General features: G+C 41.0%; 1 protein-coding gene across 1 annotated transcript; it reads left to right on the top strand.

Annotated features, from left to right (window-relative positions):
* Window positions 1-1,682: 1,682 nt before the first annotated feature.
* Window positions 1,683-24,891, top strand: CFAP97 (cilia and flagella associated protein 97; the record flags this gene model as incomplete). The annotated part of the gene is made up of 5 exons (XM_084266608.1): window positions 1,683-2,574; window positions 2,664-2,735; window positions 13,471-13,733; window positions 23,182-23,332; window positions 24,764-24,891. 5 exons carry the CDS (start codon window positions 1,683-1,685, stop codon window positions 24,889-24,891), a joined length of 1,506 nt encoding a protein of 501 aa, XP_084122734.1.

Below are 24,891 nucleotides of genomic sequence, written 5' to 3'. Positions count from 1 at the left end.
GTGAAATACACCATATGCTAACTTTTACCTATCAGTTGTCACCTAGGAGCCACGTTAGGGGAAATATTCAAGGCCAGGTTGGATGGGGCTTTGAGCAACCTGGTCTAGTGGAGGGTGACCCTGCCCATGGCAGAGGGTTGGAACTAGATGATCCTTGAGCTCCTTTCCAACCCAAAGCATTCTGTGATTCTCCCTGAAGCTACAAACTGGTGACATGCTTGTGCCTTGCATCATGGAGAAGAAAGGCTTTTGTTTTAATTTTAACCCTGATCTTCCTATATTAACTTTCTTTGTAGAATTGGCTTTACTCAAGTTACACTTGCTAAATAAATAGTTCATGATCTGTAGGTCTACAGGTAACATAACTTGCTTGGTTTGCTTCTAGTTTGGATTACATAAGGTAGAAAATTAAATGTAAATTATGTGTTACTCTCTTTGGGGTTGTTTTTGGGGTTTTTTTTTTTTGGGTGTTTGTTGTGTCGGGTTTTTTAGGAGTTTCCCTTCATGGTAGCAAAGTTGATCTTTGCTTCTGTTGTTTCAGCTTTATACATCTTACTGTAAGTCTCTTACTGTAATTCTTCAGCTTTGTGAATCTTGAAAATACAGGAGATTCCACATCTTCTACTTCTAAGGTTTATGTTGTGCTTTTTGTATTTGGAATGCCTGTTTCAGATTCCCCTAAAGCTGGCCATTGCTTGAGAAGTGGCAAGATAACTGAGTGGCATAGACTTTTAAAAATTACGTATTTTGGAGTAATTTCAGCTAGAAGCTTACTTGGGAATAGTCTTGCAGTCTCAAAGCAAGTTTAGGAATTGGGTTTTTTTTGCCACAGCAACAAGCTATATGTAGTTTAAGGGAGACCATCAGTCTTGCAAAATATTCTGGTTCTCCTGCCTTGTATAGCTGCTTCTTTCCACTGTCTCTTGGGGTTTTGTTTCAGTTGTTTTAAATAACGTTACTAGTTTATTGACTGCAGCTTACAAAATTCATATAAAATCTTTTGTAAACAGTGGAAGAAAAGTACTAAGTGTGGTAGTTCAGTGTCTGGAGCACACATTCAAGGTTAGTTTCATCTGAAAGAATCCATTTTGCTCACTTTACTAGACAGTGTTGAGTTAGAGGGCTGTCAACAAAAGCAGGCTCCCATCCACACTACAGTGGTAACACCTACACACCCTGCATCTGTTTCAATGTAGCCTATAGAGCCATGGATCTTTTGATGTACACTGGAATTGCTCCCACCTAAAGTGCTGAAAAGTCTCTGGTTTGGCTGTGGCAGCAAAGGTGCTGAGCACCACAAACTAAAACCCAAACTAATGATAGCTCATTAGCAGCTCTGGGTTCAAGTGACTGTAGTCTAAAGGGACAAAATAAGACACGTCATTTGCTTGTGTGTGATTGTTAGTGGCTCAAGAGTCTTAACTTTGTTTGACTGATTTCCTTAGGAGTAAAAGTTTTGGAAACCTGGTGGGGTTTTTCTGACTCACACAGCCTAACATGAAGGCTGTGTACAATAAGGCAGCACTAAATTTCCAGAGCTTAGCACAGAGTTGTCCCTAGCAACATCTCATAATTAACTGCAGAATTATGAAGTATTAGAGCCAAAAGAGTAAAGATCAACACTGTCATGCTAAAAGTGTGCTTGGATCTGTGTTAATGCTAACCTTTGGAAACCTTTTCTGATGCTTGCAGGTGGCGCTTCGTATCTAAATATGGAGCGTTTTGAAGATGTGTCAGATGGTGAAGTGGATCACGCTTTCTTTGACAGTGATTTTGAGGAAGAGAAAAACAAAGCCGAAGCCAGTGGTGACCATATAGAGAAAGGAAGTACAAAGGCAGCTTTGTCAGACCCTGATTTGGTTTCTAATGTGATGGATGCGAAGTGTTGTGAGGAGGAAAGTGAAGAAAACCAGAATGATTTGCTGAAGGATCAGACCCTAGAAAATAGCACAGATTTTTTTGGAGATGCTTCATCTTTGTCACTTTCTTCAGTTGCAGAGAATGCAGGTACATCTGGAGCGACATCTGCAGCAACTAGGGGAACGCAGGAGAATGTTCCTCCTGGAATCCCTAAAATAGTTAAAGAAGGTGAAGAAGATTATTACACAGATGAAGAAGATAGTAGTGATGATGGCAAAAAACAGAAAGTCAGACCAAAGTCAGCCAAGCAGCCAAGCAACATAAAAAAGGCTAGCAAAAAATACACTAATATCAGCTCCTCCTCCTCTTCTTCCTCCTCTTCTTCCTCCTCATCTTCATCCTCCAGCTCAGATACAGATTGTTCTGATACAGATTCTGATAGCTGTTTATCAGATTCATCTCATTCTTCCTCAAAGAGAAATGCTCCCAGGCATGCTCTTCTGTCTCCAAAACAAAAATTCAAGTCAGCAATGAAATCAGCAGAAAGAAAACCAAAACTTGGTGACTACTTGGAGGAATCTGAAGACACAGTGACTGATGTAACACCTCTGTCAACTCCAGACATAAGTCCTATCCAGTCTTTTGAACTGGCAGCATCAAATGACAAGAAACTAAAAGTTAAAAGACAGGAAAATGTGAACCAAGAATTCTATGGTAATTTTGAGGAATTTAACTACAACACAAAATTTGTCAAAGCTGTGGGGCTGGGCAAGCCAATCTGACATCTTTATTTTTCTTATTAGATTCCGAGTTCGATCGCAGGTACAGTCGAAAAGTCTTGCATGATGCCATGGACCTGAATCAGCTTTTGAAAGGTAACCTTTAAATGTTCTTTGTAGGACAACTGTTTTTGGGAACAGTTGAGATCCAGTACAAGATGATGAAGTTTTAATGTGCCACTGTGTTGTTTTTTTTTTTAAACTGGTTTGTGATTAAGCTGTTGGTCTAATTCTTGGAATTTTTATGTAGGTAAATAGTACTGATTCTGCAGTGGAAAGAAGCAGCATGTGTATCAGCATGTGGTGGTATGCATATATAAATAGGGTGAATCTCTAGATAAGATTCGATCTATTAACAAACTGAATAATAAAACTGCCCGTGCATGTTGAGAAATGAAAGTTTACTGTACAATGCCACAATTTACTGACTTCATTAACAACTTTTCTGATAAAATGCTGGGTTATCGACCTTCAAAATTGAAAGGCAGTCCAAAACTACTTTGCATGATAACAGTATTTCTATCTTTGAGTTTCTGGCACTTTTTTTGATAACAATGGAGTTATTCTTTTTCTGAACTAAGTGCCTGCCTTCTAAAACACCATAAAGTTGAGTGAAGGTATTTTAAAGGGAAAAATAGATAATCTTTTTACTAAAACTCGAGTGGTTGCTTCTTGCCAATAGATTTATTGGATCTTAATAATGAAGTCTGAGAGAACTTTCACTGCATTCATTGCAGACCTTCATTGCATGGGGTGAGAATGCACTGGACTGTTCCCTGTGTGTATTTTAAGGTCTACACAGTTCTTCAGTGTTTGTTTTCATGGCCCAGAGTTTTCAGTGGTAAAATCCATAGAATAAAAGAGGCCTGGCTCAAGAGATCTGCTGATCTCAGGTGAGAGAAGCTTCTTGCAGTCTAAATCTGGTATGTTTTAACCCAAGCTTGCTGTGTTGCAGTAGGTCTGGCATAGCTTAAACTGTGTGTTGTCTTTGCTTTGCACCTTGCCAGAGCTGAGCCCATAGTGAGTAAAGATTCAAAATATATTGTATGCATCCTTTAACTTTCCTGTGAGGGGAAAGGACGAGTTTACTTGTGTGGAAAATGTTCTGACAGTAAGAAAAGGAGACACAGCCAGCAAGAGAAGTAGAGCTGATTTTCATCTCTGACAGTCCTTGTGCTCCAGCAAGTCTTTTGTACTAGAAAAGGTTTAAACCACTTATCAAAATGTGATGTTAGGAGAGTTGTTGCTAGGCAATTGGAATTATGATGTCCTACATCTTTATTTGTTCCCTAATAGCAGGAAATTATTTAGTAACTGGTGATTATAGAAGGATTCGTCTCATCCCTAAAACAAATGGGTATTATAGCTCTGACTAGGTATTCGGAGATGAATCTCTGTTTGGAGGGGTGAAAGGAGTTTGTTCCCACGACTGAAAACCAGTTTGAAATAATAATGCTTAAGATTGAGTACCAAGAAGTAGAATTCATATAGTCTGGCAGCTAATGCTCCTGGTGCCTCTCTAAATTGGCAAGCACAACATAGCTTAATTACTTTGGGTATTTTGTCAGATGGGGCAAGATTGTTAATGGTGGAAAGTGACTAGTCTGGGAAAGTAGGAGCTAATGTTATTCTGAGTTACCACTTCCAGGTTTTTCTGTACTCATTTTAATTAAAAGTGCAAATCATTCCCCCTCAACCCAGTCTGCATGATGTGTCTGTGAGAGCTGCCTAAGCATGAGCATTGCTTCAAGTGACAACAGTGTTAAGCCCCAAACTGAGTGCATGAAAGGGTATTTAAACAATCATCAGGATGTCTATGACTTGGGTTCCAAGTATAATATTCTTCCAGTACTTCATACTGATGAAGTGTTTTGTTTAACTTTTTTGTTGATTATGTTTGTAATATAGTAGGGCCTAAGCATTTACAGCAGTTTACATGTGTTTATTCTCCCAAGGTCCCCTGAAACTTGCTGGCTTTCAGTGTGATCTGTTACTGTGTTGTTTCACAGGGGGCACGCAGGAATTTGTTACAGTTTTACCTATTGGTACTGTGAATATTTGGGAAGAGTAGAATCTCTTATATTAAAAAAGAATCACAAGAACAAGGAAAGGGAAGAATCTGTTTGAACAGCAAGTTTTGGACCAGAACAAGAGTCTGGTGATTAAGCAGTCAGGTGGTTTGTGTACCTTTAAAATAGACTTCGTTGGAAGCATTTAGGAAAAAAAAAATGTGGTTAAATTTAAAAAAGAGATGAAATAGGGTTTCCTCTGTTATGTGCCTTGGATACATATTTGTGCTCATATTGCAAACTCCTCATTTCTATAAGGATTTTTTAAAAAAACATACGTAGATTTAAAAAAAAAATCTATCATGCTCTTATATCTCCTAAAGCAATGCTTATTCTTGATAGAAGCCAAATTTATTCTGAATAATTTAATTCTCACAAATAATGTAACTTTAGCTGGCAATCTGGTAGTCTCTGTGCTGTATATGGTGCTTGGAATGCCTTTGAGGTGGGTATTGCTGTCCAGCCTTGTCACTGACTTTTAGAATTAGCCTGTAGCGACCAGAACTCTTAATAAGAGGATGACAAAGGTGTGTGATAGCACCAAGTTACTACATCTGAAGGTTGTTGTTTTGTGTGTGCTGTTACCAAAGGGAGCATTACTGGGTACTGTAACTTGCTATGAGGCCTCTGTTCTCCCTCTGGAAAATAACTGAGCTAGTTTTATTCAGAATGGCAGAAATCTTGTTGGTGACAGTCGCTGGGGGGCAAAGTGAAGATTATGCATGAAAACTGGAGAGGAGCAGGTTCTCACGGTTCCTGAAGACAAATAAAGTATGTGAATGTAGTCTTTATTTTGGCACTGACCAGACAGGAGTCCAGCCCTGTTTCAAAGTGAAGGAATAACATGAGTGGGTCTCGGAACCTGCAGGTTGTATGGCTGTACTGGCATGGGTTTGCATGCCTGCTGATGAAGGAGCAGCATGTGCACAGTAGAGCAGTCTTGACAGCAGAGGCAGCACAAAGGAAGATAAACATACCTGGGCTCTGTAACTTCTTTATTGTGCATCTGTAAGCTACTGGGTTAAGGTATGGGGTGCATGCTCACGCTCCTTCTGAGTGTCTTCCTGGTGTCTGATGTGCAGTTCAGAGCGGCATGGAGGGAGCACCTCCTGCAGCACCATCCCTGAAGAGCTGAGCTTGCCCTGCTCACCATCTGGCTGCAGAGCCTGGAGTACTAAAACCAGCCTGGGTTATGTTACAGTGCAGGGCCACCTGCATCATACTTGTTCCAGTTACTGCTCTCAGTGATTACTTATTCATTATCCCTGCATTAAGCATAAAAATCATGGGTTTATCAGTGATACTGCTCTGATAGCAGTGAACTGCTGAATTGTTTAATTGTTGTTGGTAGTTTTTTACTTGTGTTCATGAAAATTACTTGCTGTTTGGGTGGTATGCTTATTTAAAATGTATGTAAATGCATTTTTGCAGACATAGAAGCCAGTGTTTAGGGTGCATATGGCTGATACAGAGCTGATAGCTGTCATTGTGCTGTATAAGAGCTATTGTAGCATTGTGGAGTTAGCCAGCCTACTTTAGGAATTCAGATGTGTTCCCAAGAACACAGGTATTCCCAATTCCAGTTACTCAAGGTTAATAGGGTTTATATTTTACAGACCTTGACTTGTCTTTTTTCCACCACCTGCATGTGAAAAAATACAGGTGTGAATATGATTTTTTTTTCACATGGAAATACAGTTCTTTCGTTGCTTTATGTTACGTAGATTTCTCTATGTAATTCTTTTGTGAGTCAATGCTGGTTCCACTTTACTATAAACTGTAAAGATCTCTTTTTAGAAAATGGGAATAGCTGACTCCGAGCAATATTCAAACGCCATAATAATAAATGTCAGAGTGCTCTCCTCTGCTGTACTCTTGAGTAATCTGAACTCAAAAAGAGAATTAAATATGCCAACGCAGAGACATAGATTGTCAAAAATTGGGTTTGGAAGTGCTTTCATAAGACTCCATATTAGCAAGCTGGGAATAAAAGAATGGAGAAAATTTCCAGTGCTGTTTTGCAGGATCCTATGCTCTGATCTGATGTCACAGGTAACTGTAAGGAATTGAGGTTATGCAGATAGAGGTGGGTTAAGCATACAAGTGTGAACTAAACACTCATCCATTTCCATTCCATTGTGCTAGAGGCTTTAGACAAGTCTATTGACTTCTGCAGAATAGAGAGCTGTGTGCTAAAAATGTGTGTGTGTCTATCACGGGATTACCTAAGGTACGTAGAGGGACAAAGAATTTAGTACTTGGTGGTTTCTTCTCTGTAAAATGGGGTTGATACCTGCTTATTTTACAGAAGTGTCTGTGAGAATTAGTCTGTAAATCCGTGGTATTAGCTATTATTAACTTGAGGAGGTGGTGTGGTGGGGTAAGTAGGACAGTGGGCCATGGGCTGAAGACCTGAATTCTATCCTTGAAGCACTCCCTGACCTATATGCTCTCTGATAAATCCTTTTGCCTCTTCTGCACCCTGGATTTTTCTGTTGTGAAATACTCAGAGCTCACTTGGTGATAAGCACTGGGATACAAATATATGATTATGAAAGTAAAAGCTCCATGTTTCTCAATAAAAGCTATTGTGGGACATTAAACAGCAGCTTCAGCTGAACATGTAGCAATTGCTTTAACTTTTTTTTCTACTGTAATTTGTTGGTCAGGAAACAGAATACATTTTTTTTGATCAATGAAATTTTCTCTTCATAGGGATATGTTTATTATCTGTGTGCTCCTTTGCGCTGAGTTAGTGTATTTGTATAACAACTGTTAAACAATAGGTAAATATCAAGTAGACTCATAAATGTATACATAAACACCCAAGCTCTAGTACTGAACTCAATGTGTATAGCTTTTTCACTAAGTTAAGTTTATACACGTCTAGTTTGAACTAATTGTGTGTGTATGTGTATACATATGCATCATTTTTGCAGGTCTTGTAAATCATATCGTGGTAGAAGAGCAATTGCCAGCTTATTCTCATATTTAGAGTTTGAGAACAGATGGAAAACCATTAAGATTGTAAAGGGATCCAGACATTCCCCACAAAGGAATGGGGGAGGAAATTCTACAGCTGTAAAATATCTGTTGTCTTTCCCATGACATCAATAAATGCCTAGTTAGCCCTATTAAAGCATAATTTTTAAAGGGGAACATTTATACCTGAAAAGCACATTCTCCTTTTCTTCAAACACTGTCATAGCACAAAGCTGTCAGTCTTTTCTTAAGGAATTCTGCAACATGAAATAATGGATATTTGAGAAAATACTTGTTTAGAGATACTACAGGGAAATAGTTTTAGATTCAAACTGCAAGGCATTCGTGAAGAATTGTGATTTAAACCTTTTGTGTGTTTCAGTTGTTGAGGATGTGGTAGTGGAGCAGTGTAAAACACCAGGAAACTCAAGCACTGGAGCAATTTAATGTATTTCCCTCTACTGGGATTGCAACAGAGACCCTGAAACATGCATGACATTAATTTTAGCCTTACTGCCATCAGGACAGCTGTATCATCCTGTTCTAATGCATTTGACTTGCTAATTATTATTTGTATTTTATATAAGGATTGGCCTTCCTCGCTCAGCAAGGTCATTTCAATGCTTACAAATTGAAAGAAATAAACAGCTTGTTTGTTGCTTAGAAGGAAGTCAGGTGTCTCTCCATGGAAACCAGCTTTCATAGAAATCCTGTGAATACCAGAGAATTTTCTTTTACTGCTTACCAGTAAATGAGAAGCAGAACTGCATGCTGTGCAAGTCTTTATGTGAATGCTTCTGCTTATTGATTTATGGTCTGGCTGACAATCAAGTGGTAAATACTGATTTAGTTAAATGACTTATTACCCAGTGACAGAGTATGAAGTTACAGGTAAATCATAGCTAATTGTTCCAGGACTTAAAAACTCTTCCAAGCCTTAAATCATAACCTTAGACTGTAGTGTTGCCTCATGTTGCTGTTGCAGCTGCAGAAATAGTTAGATGAGCCATTCAGGCACTTACACTTCGTGACTGAAGAGTAGTGTTATGGAATGCAATGAATGCATGGTTGAAATAACTTTGAAACTCAAATATCTGAGTGGCATAACACTTAACTGTCCCTGAAATATTCAATAGCATTTAGAATAAATCCATTTACTTCTTTCTTGGGGTCTCGATTCTTTATTGACCGTGAAAAGCCCCTGGTTCTGTAGGTTTGTGCTGACCTCACAGAGACCACCCTGCCCTTGCCACAAAAGCAGTGTTGCCAGTGACCGCTGAAGTGCCTTCATTGCACATGGAACATACATCCCAGCTCTGGCTTCCCTGATTTGCTGTCCCAGTAAGCATGCTGAGAGTGGGAATATGAGGATGTCTAGTAGTGCTTTGCAGAAGGCAGTTTGGATAGTTTTTCATACCGATGACTTTGAAGGTAATAGAAGTCATTTGGAGGCTGCTGATTTGAAGTTCTAGGTTCAGAATCCTTGAACTGTGGAAATCCCTGCTTCAGGGAGACCTGCAGAACTTTTTCCTTGCTGCTTCATCAGACACTGTGGTTTATTTGAGCTTTGTTGAAGGAGCGATGATTTCCTGGATGTCCCTTGCCTTACACTTGCTTTGTTAGGAATGAACACTGTAGTATGAGTGAGTGTCTGTCAGTGAGTGACACAGTATACATTGATGGTATTTGCCTTTTTTCTGCTAAACTTTTAAATTCTCCTGTCACACAGTTCCTAAGGAGATGAATGTTGCGTTTGCAGTGATTTAGAAAAGACTATCTATGGATAGGCTTCAATTGGCTGCAGTTTGTTTTGAAGTGGTGATTGCAGCTTTAATTCTTCCTTAACATCAATCTTATTAGAGTTGTATTTTACTTAATTATCTTAATTTACCAGCTTGAAGAACAGCAAAACAACTGCTTTTAATGTTACCTGATCCAGTGCCGTGGTGTGTTGCAGCACTGTTGCTGCAAAGAGCTGCTCCTTAGGTCATACAGAGGGCTAATTATAAAAAGATTAGTTGAAGACTCATTGAAGAAACTAGTGAGACACTAGAGAGGTTTTTTCCTGAGGTTTTTCTTTTCCCCTCATCACCATGAAAAGCACTTGTTGGTGCACGTGCCTCATTGGGTCTGAACTTTTGGTGCAAAATTAATGAGTCTTCTGTAATTCAGCAGTGTATTAGATCAGCTACTGGGTTTTGGCAGTCTTCTGCTCAGGCTTTGCAGAGTAACCTCACAGCAGAATCTTTATGGTGGTCTTAAGAATTTTCTCACTTCATTAGTATGTTTCTTTTGAGTTGTGGTGAGTTGGATGTTACCACTTTTAGCAAGCTCTTAACAGCCTTCTTGCAACTCTTGAGGTTGGCAGTAGGAAGTCAATTTCTGCACCAATTAAGTAAAAATGATAATGAAGCTAAGAATGGACAGCATACTGAAGAAAATAGGATGGAGTTTCTTTTCTGCCTGCCCCACATGGGAAAGGCTTTTGGTGAGGTGCTAAAAGTGGATGAGGCACTGAAGAAAAGGAGAAAGCATTGAAAGGGAAGAGACTTGGGAGAGGCTAGAGAAAGGAGGAAGAAGGAAGAGATGAATGAAAAAAGTTTTGTGTTGGGGGGACTGAAGAAACTGGAAGGTGTGAGTGAAGTTAGTAAAATTTTGTCATGCTTTACTCCCATATTTAAATAGAACAATGAATGGAAATGTGAATAGATCTTCACACTAACTATGTAAGAGCTTCTGGTAAAATCCCAGTGGCGTTTGATGCTCCAGAAGTTGCATGCCACTGCCTCCTGGGAGAGCTGAGTGACATAGTGTGCTCCAAGCCCTGTGTGTAGCAGTTGCTGCAAGGCTCCTTGAATCAGTATTTCTGAAAACATTCACTGACCAACATTGAGAGGAAAATGGTTTGTTGCATGTCATTGCTCTGATTTTATTCTTTTATGACAGCTGTCAGGGAAGTTCCAGCAGAGAGATGTAATTACCTTGATGCTTGTTTACCTCAAAGCATTTCTACTCTGTGTTTATTGATTAGTTCATAGCTGCAGCATGAGAGTGTCCAAAGTATAGCCAGCTGCCCCACAGAGAACTAAAACTGTCGTGTACAAGTGAAGACACAAAATCTGTATTTCTAATTAAACATGCCCTCCTTCAGAATGCCACAGCTTTAAATGGAGTTTGAGTAGTTCACACCTTTCACAGGAAGAAAGAGCTGCTTGGAATTGGTACTGACAGTTATTCAGAAGCTAAAATGTCTGTTGAAAAAGCCTGCATCACCAGCAGCATTGGTGCCAGAAAGCTGGGTCAAGACTTCAGTTGAACAGCTGAACAACCTGATTTGCACTCTTCACAGGACATGTGGTCTTGTTAACCTGCAAGATGCTATGGATAGGAGGCAAAAGACAGAGTCATCTTTCACAGCCTTGTAATGATACAGTTATGTAATGTGAGGTATAACAAACACAGTTTTCAGATGGGGTGTTGGAATTACTTTCTTCCAGCTGTGTTCTGCAGTGCTGGTTTTGCAGGTTCCCATAAGGATTTATTTAATTATTTTCTTACAGAGAAGGACCCTGCAGCTTCATGTCCCAGCGTGGGCTGAGCAGCCCTGGCTACTTTCTGTGTGTTTCTTCTTGTTCCTTGTAGGGGTGTCCAGATGGGTCTCATCCTAGGTTTGTCTCCTCAGATGGCATTCACGGCTGTACTAGGTGTCCTGTGAGAATAACTTACTAAACTGGAGAGGTGCTGTTCAAGACATGCTTTATTAACCTGCTGATTCACACACTTGATCTGCAGCTGGTTTGCCTTGTGTCTTGGTTTTGAAGCAATCTGCATCTTCTCTTGAGAAATTAAAACAGTGGTTGGTAATGTGGAAAACCTCATGTGCAGTTTTTGCCTCTGCTGGCTACCTGTCTGATGGTACTAATTTCCACAGGGATTTTGGAATTCAGGAACCATTTGGATTTTGAGTTCTGGATGCTGTTTCTAAATTCTCAAAGACAGTAGCAGTATATTCCTGTATCAATTCTGGAATAAGCTCAGTTGAGGTACTGCAAGAAAGATTTCATTTGGCTTTGTTTTGAAGCAAGAACATGCTCATCAGTCTTTGAGGGTTTTAAGCTATTAGAGGCTGCCTCAGATGTCCCTTGCCAAAAATTACTGACATGAAAGTGCTTGCATGCCTGTTCTTTGGGTTGGGTTTGTTGGGTTTTTTTTTTTTGTCTGCTTTCTGGAAGCCTCTGCTTTGAGTGCTTGTTTTGTTGTGTGGGGCTTTTAGGAGTTAAGAGGGTTATCTCCAGAGGCACTGTGATAATAGACGAGTGTGGGGAATGACTTGAGTAAGGCTTCCTCATCTGTGTCTCAGCTCCAAAAAATCTGCTTGATCTAACCTGGTGCTGCTATTCCTGTACCACAGATAATGGTTTGATGGGGCAGCAAAGCTCTTAAAACAGCTGCCAGAAGATCTACTGCAGAGCTTTAGAAAGAGAAGACTTAGAAATAGGTCAATAGCAAAGCTTCAGTGGAACTATAAGAAATGTAGCTGGCTCTGGCTGAGAGTGAAGTTTTATCTCACTTTATCTTATTTACTATCTTATCTTGCAATATGCAAGTCTGCCTTGCTGTGTATTTTCAAGTGTGTGTTCTTTGCTCTTTTTGTCTTGAAATCTTGTATCCTGGTTTACTTTGGGGTGTTTTACTGTTTTAAATTGCCAGGCCCCAGTATTTTTTCTTCTGTTATATGTGCTCACCCATTTCTTTCCATCCATTTAATTTAATTTTTATCTTTTCCCCTTGCAATTCCTGCACCAACGTGATACAGGATATACTTTGGGAGCAAAGGATCAACTGAATCACTTCAGGAAATGCATTTTGTGGCTCTGAGTCATGCTTCCTCAGTGTCAGAGTCCTGCCTGAAACATCATTTCTGTTCTGCCTGTCAACCAAGACAAATATTTTGGATATCTTTGGAGCAAAGTTTAAATCTCTTTCCATGTGTCAACATCTAAACACTGATTTATGGTTTAATTCATGGTTCTGTAAGTTATGTCTAGTCCTGACTTCCTGATGCTGTGTTTTCTCTTGCTTGGAGATCTTCTCTGATGCTTATCTTGGTGCCACAAATGATATCACCTTGATGATGATTATGTTCAGTGTGGCTTCAGTGCTGTGCAATGGTTATGAACATATACACACACAGAAATTGCCTATGCTGATCCCTGGTACCATAGTAACTACAGTAAAAGATATCTGAGGGTGGAAGTCTGAGCATGGTGTGTCAATCTAGAAGCTGGGTGAAGTTAGAGGTCAAGGGTGATCACACTTGAAGGGGGGATCAGGGATACTGACCATGTAGAAGAAATGACACAAGGCTGATTCATATTCTGATTTCTAAACAACGGATACATTCTTCACAAATGTTTACAGAGTGTCTGCATGGGTATTGCTGATGTGTGTTGCTCAGTTGTTTGCTTCATCTGGTCAGTTCCTCTGGATTACCAGTCATAAATGGGGAGGAGGGGGCTTCCCAGTGAGAAGTAAGCAGGTGAGTTTTAACTAAGGCCAAAACTATGCTTTATTTTTTGTGGTGACACTTATATAAATTCAATGTATTGAGGACAGCTGAGCATCCCTGAAAAATTCTGACATGCTTAAGTCTGGACATGCAGATGGGGGGAGGTGAAATGTACCTTGTTTTTTCAGGTCTGTAAATAAATCCTAAAGATAAATACAAGATCTGCATTTGGGTTTAGTTTTTAATCTATTTTCTTTTTGCTCTTTTAAAGCTTTCCTGCAGTTGGAGAAAAAAGAACAAAAGCTATCCACTGATCAGCCACGTAAAGGAACAAGGAGAAATTACTCTTTCACAAATGAAGAAGTAAGGCAGATCGATCGGGAAAACCAAAGGTTGCTAAAAGAACTGTCCAGACAGTCTGCAAAGCCAAGGAGAAGTACCACGTTGAAGAAGTCAGCTGTACCACCTCCTAAACTGTACCACACTGCCCTCAACAGGCAAAGAGAGCAGCAAAGAATCGAAAGAGAAAACCTGGTAAGTAAGCTTTGAGAATTGATTTGGATCAGTAAATTGAGGGGTGTTTGCTGTCAGGTGAACTACTGCTAAATGCTTATGGGAGCTTTACTGCAGTAAGTCTGCAATGAGTTGCCTTTACTATGCTGTTTGCATAATCCTTCATAAGGTGGGAGGACAGAAAATGATGCACATTTTTCCAGGTTAAAATAGATTGTACTTTTAGGAGTTTGCTCTACTTTAGTATCATTCCCTTTAGGAGGAATACCCATTATTCTTAACAGGCTCCTGGCTCTGGATAGTAAGCTAACTCTATTCATCCAGCTTCATGCATTGTGATTACCAGCCTCTCAAGAACAGGGTTGTGAAAAATAATCAGTGTAATAGCATCAAACCCATTGTATTTGAAATACAGAGGATACAATGTGAATGTAAATTTTGGGGTTTGACTCATTTTATAGCTAGCTATCTCTTTCAATATTTGTACCTCTCTGTCATAGTATTTGTATGTAATGGCAATCACACTCCAGTGGAAAACAGATATTCAGACTCATAAGGAAATTGGCAAAGTTACTGGGTAACAACAATAATACTGATTTGAATAAGACTTTTTTTAGTTGTTGAATTGTAATACATGTAATGATGTAGTACAGCTACAGGCTGGCCAGAGAATGGATTGAGAGCAGCCACGAGGGGAAGGATTTGGGGGTGTTGATTGAGAGAGTTGGGATTGTTCAGCCTTGGGAAGGCTCTGGGGAGATCTTGCAGCAGCTTGCCAGTACCTGAAGAGGCCTACAGGAAAGGAGGAGAGGATGAGGGGTAATGGGTTCAAAGTAAAAGAGAGTAGATTCAATTAGATATTAGGAAGAAATTCTTCCCTGTGGGTGTAGTGAGGCCCTGGCACAGGGTGCTCAGAGAAGCTGTGGCTGCCCCTGGATCCCTGGCAGTGTCCAAGGCCAGGCTGGATGGGGCTTTGGGCAACCTGGGTGTCCCTGCCCATGGCAGGGGGTTGGAGCTAGATGGGCTTTGAGGTCTCTTCCAACCCAAAGCATTCTGTGATTCTGTATTTCCTATTTCCTAGTTCTTGTTTAGTGTCTTTAACTGTATTTTATTTACTTTTCAAAGTATTTGGAAAACTTGTAGGGGAAGTAATCTATTCACTCTTCTTCATCTGTGCAAATACAGGATGTAATTTCCTTTTAAATGTGCAGAGAGAGAGAGATAATTTCAATGCAGAGAAAGTCTAATTCGCCTATTGTTGTGGTTTAACCCCAACCAGCAAGAAGCATTGCACATCCCTTACTCCACCCCACCAAGTGGGATGGGGGGAGAGAATTGGAAAGGTAAAACAAGAAGACACTAGGGTTGAGATAAGAAAAGAACAGTTTAATAATTAAAATAGTAGTACTAGTAATAATAAACTGTAATGAGAAAAGAGAGAAATAAAACACAGGAAAGAAGAGTGATGCTAAGGGAAACAGTTACTTACCATTGATGGATGATGCCCACCCAGTCCCCAAGCAGTGGCCCCTGTGCCAACATTCCCTCATTTCATTGCAGAGCATGACACTATCTGTATGGAGTATCCTTTTGGTCAGTTGGGGTCAGCTGTCCCAGCTGTGTCTTCTCCCAGCTCCTTATGCACCCCCAGGCTACTCACTGGTGGGGTGGTGTGAGGAGCATAAACACTTGTTACAGATGTGCAATACTTCTCACTGGCTGGAGAGGAAATGGTTTTAGGCTTTTGTGGGTTTAGGTTGTAGAAGGGCTTTCTTCATGTGTTGTGGGGTTGGGGTTTTTTGTTGGTTATTTAAAATGTTGAAAGCAGGACTTGTTCTTCTCCATGAACCTTGATAATAGTATATTCTAAGGCTGTGGGAAGGAAGTGTGATGTTGCAGTCATGATCCAGTAGTGGTATACTGTACTGCATAGCAGATGATGACTGTAATGTTACTGTGTGTGAGGTTTTACAATGCACTTCTGTTTACTCAGAGCCACAAATCTCTTCTGTTTTGATACCCTGCAGCATTTTGTCCAAGAATGTCTTGCCTTGGCAACTTTTGAGTCAAAAACTAGGTAGATCTAAGCACACACAGTCATATCACATGGTGATGTTTTAGTACATTAGAGACTAATTGTGGTCGCTTTTAGTCTGAGAAATCATCACAGAATTGTAGGGGTTGGAAGGGACCTTGAGATTGAGTCCAACCCCCAAAATATCCTGCACTTACTCATTCATACTTTTGCTGTTGTCATCAGCAACGTGAGTGGACATGTTTGACACCAGAATCATTCCTTATGGTTTATTTTGGGACCCCCTGCTATTTTAGACTATAAAAGCGTTTTTGGTCTCCTCAAACTCAGTATGATAGATTGTGCTCTTTTTGGAAGAGTGATTCATCAGTACAGCTCTTGCCTTTTGTTTAATGTTGCTATCATTTCTGAGCAATTCTGTTTACTTTTGTATTCTGTTTGAAGTGTATGTGCACCTAGAGCATCACAGTTGTAACATTGATTATTTTTTTCCTAATATTACCTTCAAATTGACTTTTCTAATACTCTCTTTAGGAATTACAAGCATGACATGATTCTCTCAGCAACTATAAATGAAAGAACTGCCCTACTTACCCACTGAGAGGCTTTTTTAGCTTTATGTAGCTAACAGTGTGTGCTTTATGAGCTTGTTTTCTGGCCAGCAATGCTCTTCACCTCCATGGAACTCCTTTTCTTTCTTCTATTACTTGACATCAACTTTTTTCTTATACAAGGCCTGGGGGTATTGCATACAGAATATGCTGCTTGATGCACTGTTGTGAAATGTTTGTTGGAGAAAGATGTGGGATTTTGTAAATAATTCAGGAGCAGAGATCTACAACAGCAGTGTCTGCAGGGGGTCAAAGAGTTTGGATGCAGAGATTACTTATTTTTTTTCTGTGTTGGATTACAGCTTTTATAACTTCTTGCCCTGAGGGTTAACACCTTGCCTAGGGGAAACTTCAACTTGTTCTGCTAGAACATTCTTGGAATAACGCCTGTATTTACTGTTACCAGCAAGACAGCTTCATTTCTGGTGCAGGCATTTGGCATCAGAGGTGATGCAGGGAAAGCAATGAAAATATTTAAGAAATCAGAGAGGAATCTAAGTGGTTTGGTGCTCTCTAGCTTTGTGAAAGGAGGTACAGGGAGTGTATGTTGTTCCCACAGACTTTGCTAGAAAGAGCTATGATGCTCTGAAGAACAGTAGTTAAAAGATAATGATTAGTAATTTATGGAAAAAGCAAAATTGGCAAAATAGATTGTCATTAGAATTAATGTCAGGATTTTGCACTGGCTGCTTTTGGCTATGCTTTCATAAGTGGAACCTGCTTTTGATGGTTTATCTGAGCTTGCAAGACCAGAGTGTGTCTCCTGCCGATAGAGGATGCTGCTGATTCACAGAACAGTCTGCCCTTGTGTTTGAACGTACTCTTAACCCTGTCCCCTCTCCAGGGAAAAGGGATTTAAGGGTGACTGATGTGTCACTTCTTTCCCATGGCTGCATATGTGTGTCTCTATCTGTATCCACATATTATTTCTGCCAGTGTGAATAAGATGCTTAACTTCACAGGCTGGACACTGCACACCATCTAAACTACTACTAGTCTGTGTGATGCAAAAATCTATACTGATATATGGAGGTAAGTATTTGGGCACCTTAAAATACAGATTTGCAGCCACCACACCATTCTCGAGTCACTTCATGTAAACTTAGAAGTAATTAATATCTCTGGGGTTTTGTTGTTGTTGTTTTCATAATTTTTACTAATTCTGAATAGGATTTAGGTATTAGGTGACCTTAGTGAGCCAAGCTGCTATGTTCATCCTAGGGAACAAGTAACCATTTGAGTTTACACTGAAAGATCTCAGCAGGTCTGGGACAGCATTTCACAATCCTTAAATCAAGGGGAATGAGGGTTTTCTCCTTTTCTGTGGATATTTCATCTTCCCACACAACCTGTGTGTTCTTCCTACCCCATGCTGTTATGACTCACTCCACATAACACTTCACGTTGTTCATCTCCTACCTCATACTCCCCCAAAATGTAGCCTAAGCCCAAACAGATCCAACTCTGATCCCAGTTCCAGTGTTGTCATCTTCCCACAAAAAAAAAAAAACAAAATCACTTGCTGTGTTTCTCTGCAAGGACTTTCTTTTTTTACCTGCTTTGTTCCACACATTGTCCATGCTGCAGATGTCACTAATGCTTCTCCCCCACCATTTGCTCCAGTCATTGTGGCCTCTACCTGCACACAGATCCTTCAGCCAAACTGCTCCCCTGCTCTTGCAGCCTGGGATACATTTGTCTTGCCTTTGCTGGAAAATGTTAGTGTCCTTTAGAAATTAAACTACTGTACTGCTGTAAATGAATGTATATTTATTTGTCTTGGCTTGATTTAAGGGTGCTGATGGGCTGTGGTAACTGGGTGGAGAGAAAAGGGCAAGGGAGGGATAGTGGCTCTGGCCATGCCCCTAACTGGCTGCCACCATGTACAATGAATATACATATACTAGATGATCTCTCTCTGAGGATCATCTAGTGCAACTCCCCTGCTAAACCAGGATCACAAGACAGTGTCCAAGTGGGTCTTGAACATCTCTAGAGAAGGAGACTCCACGTTATCTCTGGGCAGCCTGTCCCAGGGCTCTGTCATACTCATAGTACTGAATTTTTTTCACCTGTTCAGACAGAACTTCCTGTCTTGTGATTTGTGCCCCTTGTCCTGTCACTGGGCACCACTGAGAAGAGTCTGGCCCCTTCCTCTACACAAACCCCCCTTTAGATATTTGTAAGTGTTGATAAGATCCCCTCTTAGTCTTTTCCACATTGAAGAGACCCAGCTCTATACAAGGGTCTATACAATGTGGTTGTAGGAAGCATATCAACGTTGTTCAGCCTTACTGGTCTCAGACTGGAGGAGAAAGCTGTAGGAAATGTGATTGTTAAAGGGAACATGGTCTTCTGGATGATCTTAGGAGCTCAGAAGTATTCATGGTGGGTTGGTGGCTCCTTAAAACACACAGGGCTTGAAGGAATTTTCACTTACTGGGTTCAAAGCCATTTTATGCCAAGTAAAGACAAAATGTTGGTATGTCCTGAGATTACAAAGTCCAATGCAAAAAAAGAGAGATGTTTCTGTGTCCCTCTCATCAGGGGAAGCTGCCAGGGTGTGGGATTGGCACACAGATGTGCCTGGCTGAAATACACTGTAGTGTAGTGCAAATACAGCACAATTCCCTGATCACAGTATTTAAATTATGGGCTCTTTGTGGTCAGCTGATTCTTGATCCAGACTCAATTCCTGAACTCTGTTCCTCTAGTTATAATAAAGACTAAATGGCAGGTTCAAGGAAAGTTTTGAATTGTTTTGTGGGTTTGGGGATTGGTTGGTTTTTTACTCTTAGCCTGCTTTGTGGTGATGCCAGGCACATGTAAACTTGATAGCTGTTCAGTTAAAAAGACTTTTCTGTAGGATGAAAAGCTTTAAGTTTCTTTTGAAATGTAGAGTTTGTCATGTTAGAGCTAACTAATGCAACAGGCAATTGAAAAGAAAATCCCCCATATCTGTATTGGTAAGAACAGAAACATGTCCTTGAATGCACCACTCTCTACTTCCCCCTCCCCCAGCTGGACTCTGCAAAGGGACAGTGTGGTCACTAACATCAGTGACATTAGAGGAGGCATAATATAAATAAATGTGAACAGCTGTCAAGGCACACTGGTCAGCTGGTGGGGATTCAAAGGAGGTGAAACTGAAGCCTTTGTGCATTTAGAAAGCAAAGTAAAACAAGAAAAAGTAGTGGGGTTTTTACCTTCTCTCTGAACTTGAGTACTGCATTTTCAGTGGCTCTTTTTCAACATAGCTGCATAGAAAAATGTGTACAGGTATTGGTGCTGATATATCTTGGTTTTCCTTTTTCCACCAGAATATTAGGATTAGCTTTAGTTCTCTCCTGATATACCCAAAGCTGAATTACTGTCGCTTATCTTGGCTGGTTGTACAGCAGCAATCTCTTGATACAGGGTTGAGTTCCTTTGTTCTCCAGTTGTTAGCAAGCTGACACTTCCTACTGTCATTGGCAATGTCTTTCTAGATAGTAATCTATGTCCAGATGCCTAGCTTTATACAGGATTATCCTGTTCCTAAAAGGTAATAATGCAGGAACACCTCCTGGGATTTTTTTTTTATATATTATCTAATTTTGTTGTAAACTCAATATTATAATAAAGTAGAAGGAGGTGGGAGAAATAGAAGCCGTGTGAGGCCTTTGCCAAGCTGGGAGGTCATCTTAGAATCACAGACTGGTCTGGGTTGGAAGGGACCCCAAGGATCACAGAGTTCCAACCCCCTGCCACAGGCAGGGACACCAACCTCCAGGCCTGGAGCTACACAAGGTTGCCCAGGGCCCCATCCAACCTGGCCTTGGACATCTCCAGGGACGGGGCATCCACCACCTCTCTGGGCAGCCTGTTCCAGCACCTCACCACTCTCTCTGTAAAAAATAGTCCCCTAATACCTAATCTAAACCTTCCTTCCTTTAGCTTCAATCCATTCCCCCTTGTCCTGCCATTGTCTGCCCTTTTAAAAAGTCGATTCCCCTCCTGTTTCTCTGCTCCCTTCAGGGACTGGAAGGCTGCAATGAGGTCCCCCCGCAGCCTCTCTCTGTAGGGGAGGTGCTCCAGCCCTCTAATCATCTTTGTGGCTCCTCTGAACCCTCTCCAACAGTTCCACATCTTTCTTCTATTGGAGGCCCCAGCTCTGGACACAGGACTCCAGCTGGGGCCTCACGAGGGCAGAGCAGAGAGGGACAGTCACCTCCCTGTCCCTGCTGCCACCCCTCTGCTGATGGAGCCCAGGATCCCATCAATGATATATTATATATGTATGGAGCTTGAATCAAGAGCTCTGAGGAGCTGAATCATTTACAGCAACTAGTGACATGCTTGCCATTAGCATCTGTTGTAGAGTTTATTTATTATTCTTTAAATCTGAACTGGAACATGTATTTGATTCTGAACACCCAGATTATGTTCCATGATCTGATTCTTTAGTCATTAAGATCAATGACAAAGTTTCTCTTTATTTTAGTAGTGCAGGATTAAGGCTTCAGGAATTCAGCACTTACAAAGAATGAGGAGAGTGCCAGTGTTCTCCAGTGCATTTCTCAAAAAGGAGAAACTAATGAAAGAATTAGCAGGTTTATACATATAATTGGAAAAGAGCACTTGGTCAAGGTGCTTGTACCATTGTACAAGGTAGTTCCTTGGTGATCAGTTGGTCAGTAATAAAACCACAAGAATCACGTTGGTTCCAGGTTACAGATTAGTAGGTCAGGGCTGCCACTTCAGCGTGGTGGTGATGAGCTCAGTTCTGTATGCAGCAAGCTGTTCTCCACACCCCAGAACTCATGACCACAAATAGCAGGTAAGTTACCATGCCCTTGGTACAGCTCACAGCAGAGGGCAAGGGAACTGCCAGAGCTGCTCTCTGAAGGAGCTTTGCTGGGAACACTTCTGCACCACGGAATCCCTGTCTGCTCTTCCCATAGCTCAGGGCTGTATCCAGTCCAGAGGAGTGGCTTACTGCTGAGAGGGGCCTCTTTTGGCTTCAGTCATGGGGACTTGGTGTTTGGCAAAATACAGGCATAAAAGCCAAAGCAGATAATTGTGTGTAAACAAGAATAAAGCAGACAGACATAAATATTGTGTGTCCAGAGTTGAGCTGGAAGTCACTGCACTGTTAACATATGCAGATTCCATGAGGCTGATGGAGTTGGAGCACAGATTGGAAACAGGCTCGACTCTCCTGGGGAAATAAGTCATTTGTGACTGAACTGAACGTAGCAAGAGCTTCAGTTTTTAATCCTGAAGGTGTATAAATGATCTCTGCAAGGCCAGTTGTTTGTAGTTGTGTTAGGAGATAGGGATGAGGTGTGAGTAAAACGTTGGATGTAACATTTAGTGACAAAGTCTGCCACTTCATGTCCTGCAGCTGGTGTTAGTGAAGAGCTATTTCTAGCTCAAGTCCTTCCTTTGACTTTTGCTTACTTAGGTATTTCCACTTGACGATGAACTGACTGGCACTTGACACAAGCACTTGTGACGCATGGCTGAGCCAAAATCACTTGTCCTTTCTCCCTAGTGCACTCTGTGCAGGTTGCATGAGCACTGGAATGAACTACCAAGACTGTAGATTCCTATTACAGCTACACAATGACAACTGACATCCTGTGAATACTATCTTATTTCCTAAGTCACTCTCTGTAATCTTCTTCTATTCTTCTTTTTAATTTAAATAACTAAATACCTCTGTACATGATTGGGAGTGGGGACAGATGTTTATTTCATAGAAAGGGCAGTTTAATGGCTGTACAGACATGACTTGTACTATGTAAGTGTGCACCCAGACACTTAATCATTATTACAGAGGTATTTTTAGTGCTTTGGAGATTCATATAAATCACAGTCTGTGTTGTCTCTCATGGATAGGATATGTGTTGTAACCCTGGCCAGCAATGGTTTTGTCATTGCCAAGTGTTTACAGGCCATCAAATTAACTGAAATTAGATAGTGGAGGGAATGTATAGATCTATGCAAGGAAAGCACTGGAGGTAGGAGATACTAAAAAGGTGAAGTTGTGAACTGGAAGTTGTATATAGCTAGGTGCTTCCAAATTTTTCTTGGCATCATGTATTTTATTTTTAGATGATTGAGATTTCTTAATCCTGTTTCAAGTAGTAGTAGTTACCCAGCATGGGAAACTGTTTGTATCTTACAAAATCCTGTAGCAGCTGTTCTAATCTAATGTTTGCTGCATGATTGTGGGGGTGAATATCAACAAGAGAAAATGATGTCTGTAACAGTTCAAACTACAATGCCTTAAAATTACATGATGGATCAAACAAATAGTGTCTGGCAGATGGTTGTGCTTTCCTTTTGATGTTACTTTCACAGAATTGAGGTCAATAATCCTCTCTGGGCATCCTTTAGAGAAATATAAAATGGTCTAAGTAAGTTTGAAAACAAATACTAAGAAAAACCCACTTCTCATCCTTCCATAAACTTTGAGAGGAGTAACCAAAGGTAGGACTAGCCCATCTTCCCACCCCTTTTACTGTTGCCTGACAGATGTGTTGTTTCAAGTTATGATAAAGTACAAAGAACTATATGGAGTACTAAAGATGTACTCAACATAGAATTGATGATATGTGAGGGATGTTTACTCTTCCTGTCATCTTCTAACACTGCAAAAAGAATTGCAAGTGAGCAGAACAGCACATGCTGGTCACCAGTGGAGGAGTTTGTGGTGTACATTCTAAAAGGTTGGGGGGCTTTAGCAGCTCAAATAAAAATTAGTTTGTGAATGATTGTTTTGTAGCCTCTTGTTCAACCTGTCTCCTTCTTGATGGTGTTTTTCTTCAATATTAAGGCTTTCCTGAAAAGACTGGAAGCAGTGAAACCAACACCTGGTATGAGGCGTTCGGAACAACTGATGGACTATCAGCGGCAGATGAGTTATCTGGGTGGTTCACCATCTATAAGGAGAGGAAAATCTGCTTGCAGCCACCTTAGTCCTTCCAGTAAGTACTCTGAAGCTGCAGATTCTTGTGTTTCTTTGCATGTGTTTTTTATAATTCAGAATTGTGAAGTACTTAATAGAAAATAAGTTCCTTTCTCTGTCTTCCTTTTTGATGGCTTCTCACACAGAAAACATTAAGGTGATTTATTGATATATTTTTAAATCATACTCCAAGTATGATGGCACGTTAATATTTTACTTACCATCCTACATTTCTAATAAGTTATTTTGTCGATCACCTTTTCCAAGCAAGTAAAAACATCACTGTTGTCAAGAAATATTTCTCACTTTGTCAGTGTGTGTTGTGGGGTTAAAGAGCCACGACAACACTAAGGCAGTTGAATTTCTATTTTTTTTTTTTCCTGACCACTTCCAAACAACTTGTAACACTTTGGATTTCTATTCAACTTAACTGTGATTTGGTTTGGCTTTTGCTGGCAACTATGGTAAGGGGTGTTGCATTACTAATATCACAGAATCACAAGGTTGGAAAAGACTTTTAACATCGAGTTCAACCGTTCCTGTCCCATGCTAAACCACATCCCTAAGTACCTCATAAACCCTTTTTTTAGACACATCCAGGGATGGTGACTCAACCTCCTCCCTGGGCAGCCTGTTCCAGGCCCTCACAACTCTTTCAGTGAAGAACTTCATCCTGACATCTAATCTGACCCTGCCCTGGTGCAGCTTGAGGCCATTTCCCCTTGTCCCATCTCCTGTCCCCTAGCTGAAGAGACCATCTCCCACCTCTCTACAACCTCCCCTCAGGTAGTTGTAGGTGGTGATAAGGTCTCCCCTCAGCCTCCTCTTCTCCAGGCTGAACACTCCCAGCTCCCTCAGCCGTTCTTCATATGATTTGCCCTTCAGCCCCTTCCCCAGCCTTGTTGCCCTTCTGGACATGCTCCAGGACCTCAATGTCCTTCTGATGGTGAGGAGCCCAGAACTGGACACAGCACTTGAGCTGCAGCCTCACCAATGCCGAGTACAGGGGCACAATCACCTCCCCAGACCTACTGGCCACACTATTTCTGACACAAGCCAGGATGCCATTGGCCTTCTTGGCTGCCCGGGCACACTGCTGGCTCCTATTCAGCCTGCAGTCAGCCAACACCCCCAGGTCCTTCTCTGCCTGACAGCTCTCCAGCCAACCTCCCCCAGCCTGCAGTGTTGCTTGGGGTTGTTCTGCACTTGGCCATGTTAAACTTCATCCCATTGGTCTCAGCCCATAGATCCAGTCTGTTCAGATCCCTCTGAAAAGCCTCCCTACCCTCAGGCAGATCAACACTTCCTCTGGTTTAGTGTCATCTGCAAACTTACTGAGGGAGCATCCAATCCCTTCATCCAGATCACTGATAAAGATGTTGAACAATATGGCATGAAGTTTTCTGTTGTACCAAGCATAAGCATTCTCACTCTGTGTGTGTGTTAACAGGAGGCATTTCAAGAGCATCTGCTGCACCAAGTAAAATGAGCCAGAGGAATGAAAAACCTGTGCCTGACTCAGCCAGTGGGGCATTGCAGAGACCTAAACCCACTAACGTGCGTGCTGCGTGGCTATAA

Source organism: Gallinula chloropus (assembly GCF_964237585.1).
Source record: "Gallinula chloropus genome assembly, chromosome: 7".
Classification (NCBI taxonomy): Eukaryota; Metazoa; Chordata; class Aves; order Gruiformes; family Rallidae; genus Gallinula; species Gallinula chloropus.
This window is presented reverse-complemented; position numbering and strand designations above follow the sequence as displayed.